At 46.9% G+C, this 9,467-nt stretch overlaps 1 protein-coding gene across 1 annotated transcript; it reads right to left on the bottom strand.

The window, feature by feature from the left end:
* Positions 1 to 2,127: 2,127 nt before the first annotated feature.
* Positions 2,128 to 9,461, bottom strand: SLC25A19 (solute carrier family 25 member 19; the record flags this gene model as incomplete). The annotated part of the gene is made up of 6 exons (XM_008640640.2): positions 2,128 to 4,369; positions 5,567 to 5,697; positions 6,861 to 7,044; positions 7,831 to 8,001; positions 8,684 to 8,839; positions 9,345 to 9,461. Coding segments are annotated over 6 exons (960 nt in total), but the record flags the coding sequence as incomplete, so codon positions are not given.
* Between the last annotated feature and the right edge of the window lie 6 nt (positions 9,462 to 9,467).

Raw genomic sequence — 9,467 nt, 5'->3', positions numbered from 1 at the left:
AGGGGGGATAAGGGCGTGAATCCCCCCCTTCTCTCGGGGCCAGGGCAGGCTGCAGCCGAGTGGTATTAAAAACTGAGTAGAAAAAAGTCAGGAAAGGGGAGATGCGCTAAACCAATGCACTGCAACAAGAGCTGAGTATGGTATAACATACTTCACGTTTTTCCTCTCAAATCTCAACCATTCCACGAGGGAAGACCCCGCAGGGGGTGAAGCCTTCACAGCAGAGCAGCCAGGCTGCTGAAACCAGAGAATGGCTGAGGGAACACAGAACAGTTTGGGAACATTCTTGCTAGCACTGCATGGCCTGGCTGAATACAAAGCCTGAACTCACCCACCGAGGGTGTGAGGCTCAGAACTGGCCACCACAGTTCCAAAAGCCCCTCCAGGACACAGCAGTGGGACTGGGCTGCACAAATCCCCCTTGGCCGATCCCTTTTGGTGCAGTTCTCAACAGCGATACCCAACACAGAGGGTACCGTTCTGCCTACTGCTGAGGAGCATCCACAAGCAGGCAGTGGGAAGGGAAATCCAAAAGGCTCCTGTTGCCCCACGCTCTGGGCCCTGATTATCCTTTCCTTCAGGAAGGCCACGTTGTTCCTGCGGGGTCCAGCACAGGCACAAAGAGGATAGGAATAAACCAACTGCAGCCAGACATGTACATAACAAAATATTTAATGTACCTTGTCTCAAAGGTAGGCACACACTGTGCGTGTTGTGCTCGGACGCCTTCAGAAAACAGCAGCTGCAAAATATCCACTCAGGCAACACAGCAAAATGCCACAGTTACAGTTTCTACATCACAAGAGAAACTTAAATCCAAATTAAATACGATCCATTCCAGTCCCGACTGTAAAACATTAATTTCTTGTCAAAAATGATGCTGTGCAGCTCTGGATGAGCATCCTGAGAGTGGGACTGTCCTAGGAAGTCGGTGAGGCAGCCAGCGCTGCAGGAAGCAGCATGTTCCTCGCAGATCTTGTGCGTCCGAGGCCGGCTCAGTGCTGTGGTAGAGCTGCAAACAACCACAGCACAACTCCTCGCCTGTGCTCTGCCTGCTAAGGAGCTTTTGGACGTTCTGATGGTAAAAGGCACTAGAAGAAAACAAACGCAACTGCTGAGCAGCTTGTGAGGTGAACTGCAGGCAAATCCCTGGTGATAGGATTAGCTTGGAAAGAAATCCCAATGGCCAAAACTGGCCAAGTCTCACAGCGAGGCACTTGCTGCGTTGAGTCACTTCACACTAAACGGGAGGGCGCAGCTTCCAAGAGCAAATCTGTGCCAGCACATGGGAGAACAAGGTGACCACAGATCTCTCACACCTCCTGCTCCTCTAATTTTAAGAAATTTAGCTCCTAACAGTGTGCATTTTGGCAGAGCAGCATGACAAATAAGACCTGTCCTCCTAGTGCTTCATTCAGCCTCAATCCCGCAGAGAAAACAACATTCCTCTTAGAGTGCTTTCCCCAGCAAAGTGCACATGAGAAATCTGTGAGGGACAGGTGCAGCTGATCAGAGGTGAGTGATGAAGTGACTGTTGGATGCAGCTCCTAATATTGTTGAGGTTTTCATGTCTTTCTCCCTCTCACTGGAAGCCCAGATGCCCTTATGGGCCTGCAATATTTGTGACTCGCAGCCCAAAGTCCTCCGACCAGAGAGTGTCTCTTCCACAGCCTGGGCCAGACAGACACAACTTGAACTCCGGCTGTGCCATCTGTTGGGTGGAGGCAAGCTCAGTTAATGCAGAGTGGAGGAAAAAACTACCCCAGAGAGGAAAAGCTGCTCCATACTCTCCAGCGCTACCCTCTCTGTGGAGCAGCCAAGCTGCCCATCCCATCACCCCAAACTCCACAGAAGCCTCGAGGAACGTCATCTTACCAGAGCACAGATCTTCCTGTTCTTTCCCACTGCTGAGTTCCCAACCAGTTTCCCCCTATTTAGTGCAGTTTAACAGCAGCTCTTTGACATAAAGTGGAAAACAAGTCTTGCAATGTTTAGACAGGACGGACGAGTCCCCATTTCCTAAGGAAGCCTAGGTCAGCACTGAACATTTTCTGCTGTGGCCTGTCCCTGCTAACCATGACGACATTCCTCTCACCAGCAACAAAAGACAATAACAAACCCAACCTGTTTGTGTCTGTTTTGAAAGGAGACATTTCTCTCCCTCAGAAGGATGTCATGAGGCTGAGTTCATTACTCCTTATGATGTCTTTCCAACAGCAACAGGTGAACAATAAACAAAGGCTAAACATTGTTAAGAAGATTTTGAGGAATCTCAGCCTAAATAACACAGGAAAATGCCAACAGGATTGAGGTGCTTGGAGAAACTCACTCCACATTTTCTGCATTGTCTCCTCTAAACAAAACAGCCATTTTTAGAGTACATGCAGCTCTCTCTGCCTCTTTAAGACTCACATATTGGCCTCCTGCCTGACACCAACACTGCTCAATGAACTTAATTTTACGCAGCTCAGTCACCTGCAGTGAAACGGCCACTTTGTACTCCAAGATCTCAAACCCACAGCAGACACAAAGTTATTTGGCCTGGATTTGCAAGGAATTTCTCCAGATACCTCAGCCACCAGTGAAACAGCTGTTCTCTAAAAACAGCCTCTCACAATAGCTCAGGATAAGTGAGCAATGCTGATATGCTCAAAATCGCCAGGAGAAGTTGCGTCAACGGAATGGAATTGGTCACACTGGAATTTGGCCAGACCATTTGGGATTAACACCCTGAATACTGCAAAAGAGCTGGGAAAGCTCTGTGTTAAGAGAAGAACCATCAAACCATCCTCCAAATAACTGCAGTGCTCTGCCTTATCCACCCCTCGCAGATGACTAACGTGCTTTTGTGGGCAGGGTTCAGAACTCTGCCTTCCACACAGTCCAACCACACCCTGCTAGGCTTGAAAAAACACAGAATAAAAGAGGAGGAAGAAAGTAATTTTCCTCTTTTCCACTGTTACATAAATCACAGTTGTTGGTAGGTTGTTTTGTTGGGTTTTTTAACCTCTCATAAAACCTTTGAGACTCCAGAAAAAAACCACTTTTCCATCTCTAATTCAATCACCCATGTGAAACACCACACTCAGCCAACCAATTCCCATTTGATGTTCATTCCTTTCACTTCAGCAAATCTTGTCAAAACATTTTCATCTGCTAGCACCAGTATGGGACTGAGGTTCTGAAATACAGAAATACTTGCTAGACACAAACGTGCTCAAACGTGCTATATTAAATAAATAATAATAAAAATACTACTAGTTTCCACAGGACTTTCCCTTCATTATTTAGAGTAATTACTTCTTAACTCTATACAGCATTAGTTTACTCACTGCTTTGAAGCAAAGAACCCTGAAGTAAGAATTGGGTTTGTGTGTTGAATCCCATCAGAGTGGGGCTCTTAATATGCAGGTTTGCTTGTAAAAAGTGTGAGTGAGGCACTGCAAACCTCTAAGATATGTATGGCCACACACCCAGGAAGTGAAATGGGAATTCAGGATACAATCAAGCTGACTGGAGTTAAAGGAAGAACAAGTCTGGTCCACAGCATGATCAGAGAAGATGCTGTGTTTAAGATGACAGAGAATGCACAGCCAGCAAGTGGTGACCAAGAAGCAGCAGCTGGCAGCAAAGGAAAGGAAAACAGAGGGTCTGTGTACTAACGTGGCTTTACCCGACTTCACAGCAGCAGGACAGAGTGACCTGTGCAACACTGAGACAAGAATCTGGTGCAAACAGCAGGCACAGAGCAAGGGAATAAAGCTGTGCAGATGCAGTGCTAGGAAGGGGTGTTTGGCTGGTTAAGCAGCACTAGGCTGGGCCAGGATCCCCGCTCTGGGATCCAGGGCGAGCTCAGGGATTCACCAGCTTTATGGGTGCCTTTCCAGAGCACAGGCCTTGCTAGGGAGTGGTCTGTTGGTTCCCCCTCTCCCCACTGAATGTGCACTGATATGAGAGGAGACAGAAGAAAAGTGCTCTGTTGAACAGCTTCCAGCCAAGCAGCTCAGTGTCTCCAGCAGAACTGCAGTCGCCTTCTCCTTCTGCTTGGTCCCAGGAGGTGATTCCCCACAGGCTGGGGGAGCTCCGACATTTCCAACACGCTCGTGACAGAGCAGGGCCATCAGTCTCCCCTCCTGAGGAGAACAGCAGGCAGCCGCACACATCCCTTTCAGCCTTCCTTCCTCCTTGTGCTCTTGGGGCTCTTCAGGGCGCACAGGAGGCCGCAGAACAGCTCATACCAAAAGAAGATGAGGCCAGTGGAGAAGGCAGCCTTCAGTAAGCTGGGAGAGAGGCCCTTGAAGAACCCACCTGGGCCCTCCTCTTGCATGATCTGCCTCATGCAGTCCAGGAGACCCCCGTACGTCCGCACCTGGGAGAGAAATGACAACAAGGTTAAACAAGAAAACTTCAGGACAAATGGAAAAACCCACAAAGATCTCCAAACTATACCACAGAAACATTATCTTGACATGCAGCCTGGAGATGCCTTTCTGGAAAATATTAAAACTAACTGAAAGTTTCAGAGACAGTTTAGAGAGAGCAGGATAGAGAAAATGTACACATTTAGGGTCAGCAATGGTTTATGCACATCATTCATTGAATGGCTGTAAAACCTCTGCATGCAACAACAGCATGACTTTAAATTTATGGCACAGGTTTGTGAAGTCATTATTTCAGATTGTGCGGCTGCTGTTTTCTATCCCCTTCACTCTCTAAGAAGGGACAATTTTTGAGTTTTCTGACAGAAAGAAAACACAGTTACAGCACTTAGAAGTTTCCAAATTAGCTGTCTGCATGTCGTTGTGTTACACTGTGCAGTTTTAACATCTTGTGACACATCAATGCTAAGAACAAATTCTGTATCTCACTGCAAGAGGAAAAGCATCCAATGCAATGGGCTGAGACATCCAAATCCTATTCCAGAATTTCTTACGGTACAGACTGATTTCCTTCTCAGATCCAAGGAATTTTAAGGAAAAGAGAAAATTTCCATGTTTCATGGAAAAAAAGAGAAAGTTCCTTGAAAGATCTGTATTTGTCTTCAAGTGTATTTCAAGGTGGTAACAATGGTGCTAAAGAACACCAGAGTATTTAATTAGCTTTGAATTTCAGGCCATTTTCATACAAAAGACACATGCTGAACACTTGGTGCCTATTCCTTGCGCCAAAATATTAATTGCAGAAGAGGAGCCTGACAGCCAAGTGACCCCAGCACAGAGCCAGTGTCATCCTCTGCTAGTAATTGGTTCTGGATCAGAAATACCAAGCTGCAACTAGAAAAGTAAAGTAAATCAAAACCCCCTTTGCCTGCCTGACTCACCCCCAGCTCCAAGACATAGTTGATGGAGAGGGATGACAAGCCAGAGCACAGGTATGTTGGACAGTGTCATAAAATAAACCCAGTATGTTCATGCATAAATTCACATTATTAACGAGACCAATGCTCAGTGGCAGCTCCCAACCCCAACATGAACTCAACAGGTACCACTGGTGGATTGTCACTGCATTCCAGTGCACTGGACTAGCTCCATTCTCAGGAAAATCCACCACTTCCAACATTTCTCACCTGCCCAAAGGCTGCCCGAGCATCCTCAAAGCCACCCACTTGCAGTCGCTTTTTGACCACATCCAAAGGGTACGTGAGGGTTTTGCTGACGACTCCAGCACAGCTGCCACAAACAAGGTTTTTAACATTGCCTGAGAAGCAAAAAAGGAAAAGCATAGCAATGAGGGAAAAGAGAGGATTAGCAGGGAATTCTGATTAAAGATCATACAAGGTAAGTTAAAAATCACTTTTCACAAGAAGTAAGGTCAAAAAAGTCCTTTGAAGTTACATCACCTCTTCTGCATAGTTTGGGCCAAAGAATCTCAAGCTCTATTTTTTCAGGGTTGCAGTGTCTGTTGGAATCAGAGGACCAGCTCCTCTTGGTCCATTACAGTGACTAATGGTTTTGCTCTTCTCAAAAAACCCCAATCTCCAGTCACCAGACAACTTGCTGACAGTGGATGGAAAAGTTTTCATGCCCTGCCCCAGTAAAAGCCTGATCACTGGAAATCTTGCACCCCTGACTGCTCAGGCTGATTTATTCTGGATTGGAATGTCACAAGCTGACACTGCCTGATGATTTCAGAGGGCTGTGGGAAAGGAGTTCTGTATTAGACTCTTTCCTGATAAACACGAGCCCCCAGCACAAAACCACCATCAGCCTCTGCCACCTACAATTAAATATGCAGACAGGATATTGAAAAGTCTAGTTCCTCTGCTGAAGAGATTCCATTGAGGAACAAAGCCACGCTGCTGCTGCATCCCTCTCTCTCAAAGAGGCACAGGTATCTAGAACTACCAAGATGACAGGTTGCATCAGGATAAGGTTCTCTTGCAATGGAGCTAGAAACCAACATAAAAACATCAAATCAAGAGCCTAGCAGCTTTAAAGAAGACTAAATAAATCCTCTTCTCTAATAGCTGTGCTGGAATTTGCAGGCAGATTTACTAAGGAAATCCAAGAATCCTGTCCCCACAGCACTAATGAAACAGAGAAGGGTTATGCCAGCACTGTCTTCCCACAGTATCAGTAACGTGACACTGCTCAAGAAAGAGCACCTGGCCTGTGACACTTCACTTTCCCATCCACCCACTTCCATCACGGTTATTCCACAATGGAAGCTGTTTGTGAACTCCATTGGACTTAATGTGGCATTTCGGTGCAGGGCTAAGAATGAGAGGTGGGAAATTGAGATACTTTTCAGATGTTGCACCAAAAAACGTGAAAGGACTAACAGAGCTTACATCAGTCACACAAACCAGCATTCATCCTCTTTCTCTCCTGACTGCAGCCATCACTGTCCCAAGTTCCTACCTCCATTCTTTCCTTCAGCTGGAATCACACATCTGGAAAACTGCTGCAGGATGTTGTAGAAGAAGAACTGGAGACCAGCATATGGGAAGATAGCAACGAGTGTGGGGGTCAAACCTCTGTAGAAAGTCCGAGGCCCTTCTGTCTGGTACATGGTCACCACTGCATGGCGAAGGTTGCGGTAAATCTGGACAACAAGGAAGAGGCTGAGTGACTCTCCAGTGAACTTAAAACCAGCAAAACAAAGGTCAGGTCATTTCCCAGCAATGGGTATAGGAATTTCCCACTGCCCAAAATACAACTGACTGTCCTCAGCACAAAGTGATGAGCAAGGTGATTTTCCACACCCTCAGTGTTCTGTGCTAAGCCCTTGTGACTTACAAGAAACAAGGCACAGAGCTGAGTCCTGAGACCAGCTACATCACAGACATGATTATTTTTCTTTTAACAGCACTTAACTCCTGCAACACAGTTCATATACAGGCAAAGTACAGAAATGGCTCTGGTAAAAATCGATCTCATTATTACAGACCTATTTAGCACAGAGACCAATTTTTGTGTAAATAAGAACATGAAGCACAGGTGAAAGGTGACTGGTTTCAAGTATCATCCCCATCATTATCTAAACATGACTCTCTGCATGTGGAAAGTTTCAAAAATGCAATGTTCAACACCCTGGGGAGTGGGTTCTATAAAGGGTCAACAGCGAAAGCAAAACTGAGTTATCCTGTTAAGGACAGTTTCTCCTTTCTGGATCACCTGTCAGGATCAGAAGCAGCAAAACACAATTAGGAAAGCTGTGTCAACAGCACAGAGGATAACTGGGCAACAGTGCAAACACTGCCCGTAACAGCACCTGCTCCTTCATTTTAACCCACATGCTGCATGTACTTTCAAACCTCCTGCATCTTCAGACCCGTGAAATATTGCCACTGCTATGGATGACAATTCCAACACGAATGCTAAGCCTCACCTTTGGCTCACCCTGGGCAGCAAAGCGGGTGCGCAGCATGTCCACAGGCTGGACTGCGACCGTGGCTGTGCAGGCAGCCAGGCCCCCGCACACCAGGTGCACCAAGGAGTCGCGGGCGTTGAAGGAGGTGACGTTGTGCACCAGCTCTGTCAGGCTCTCAAACACCATGAACTTGCAGAAACAAACGCACACTGGTCAGGAAGCCGATCCTTAGGACTCACAGAGGTCTCCCACTCTTTCATTTCACCAAGAGCTCCACCCCCCCACTTGTTACCACCTTCTCTGTCCTTCAAAAGTCCTCCCCAACCTGCAACGTGTAAAAATCACTAAGCAGCCCGGGGGAACGCTTGGGATACTCTAGTGTCTAACACTTCTGATAATTCTTGCATTTAGAATCGTGAAAAACTCATTTTAATGTTCTATGTATCCAGAAGAGTGTTCACCATGTCACAAATATGCAGTCCTATACCCTTTCAGCCACTGCTCCTAAAACTGCTGTTAATGTTTACAAATTAAGCATAACAATGCTGTGTAAAACACCCTCATCAGCTTCACTGATTTTCTCCTAACAAGCCCTGACCAGAAGCAAAATACTGCCCAGGCTTGGGGCATGAACAGCTAAGCAGTGTCAGGAGCAGAGAAGGTTTATCTATGATACCAGATACAGACAGAGTTCAGTTTGCTCTTGCCGTGCTCCAGTCTGTTCAGCAATCTCAGGAATATTAACTTAGGAATTATACACCAGTTTTAGACAGCTACACATCCTTCCCACTCCTGAACACAGCCGGTCTGAGGGAGCAGAGCAGCGTCCTGTGTACATACACTTTGCCCAGGTGATGCCTGGTCGCCTCACCTGAACGGCTCCAAAGCCAACAGAAAGGAACTGAGCGGGAACATGGCCCTTCCAGAAGGCTGTCAAGCCCTCCTCCCGGAAGATGCGCTGCACAGCTTGCAGGATGCCGTGGTACTTGGCCGCGGGGTTTCTGGAGGAGAGCTGCTCGATCTGGAGCTGGAGGAAACGGGAGAAAATATTTTCAATGTCACCCTTCAACATTGGTTCAAGCGTCCAGTTCAGGAATTCACAACCCTGTCAGCCAGCCAATGCTAAGGGATGACATTCTACCCTCCCACAGAATCACAGTCAAGATCTGACTGGGATGTTATTTATGAAGGGCTCTAAAAGAATAAAAACATCCATGAACACAAAGAAACAGGAGGGGATGATGGTGAAATTCAGTCAGATAGTGGAAGTCATTCACAAAAACAGAGAAAGAGAGCGAACTATGAGAAACACAAGATTCCATTCCCACACAAGTTAAGTTATATAAATAGAAGTTGTGGACACAGGATAGCCCTAATTCCTTGCATAACCTGTACACAACGTAGGTGAAGGCTGACGAGCGGATTTAGTGCTCTCTGGTTGCACAAGTGACCTGTTCACCCAGGACACGATCAGCTCTGCTCCCTGACAGGCTCATTCATCCTTGCCCCAGGGCACGCCGCGAGTGAGGTACCTGAAAGCGGATCTTGAGGACATCCAAGGGGCTGACAAGGACCCGAGTGACCAAGCCAGACGCTGATCCTGCTGCAGCCGCTTCCGCCGTAGACACGCACTTGGCTTCGGGGCGGGAACCCAC

This window comes from Corvus brachyrhynchos, unplaced genomic scaffold (genome assembly GCF_000691975.1).
Source record: "Corvus brachyrhynchos isolate BGI_N302 unplaced genomic scaffold, ASM69197v1 scaffold148, whole genome shotgun sequence".
In the NCBI taxonomy this organism is placed as follows: Eukaryota; Metazoa; Chordata; class Aves; order Passeriformes; family Corvidae; genus Corvus; species Corvus brachyrhynchos.
This window is presented reverse-complemented; position numbering and strand designations above follow the sequence as displayed.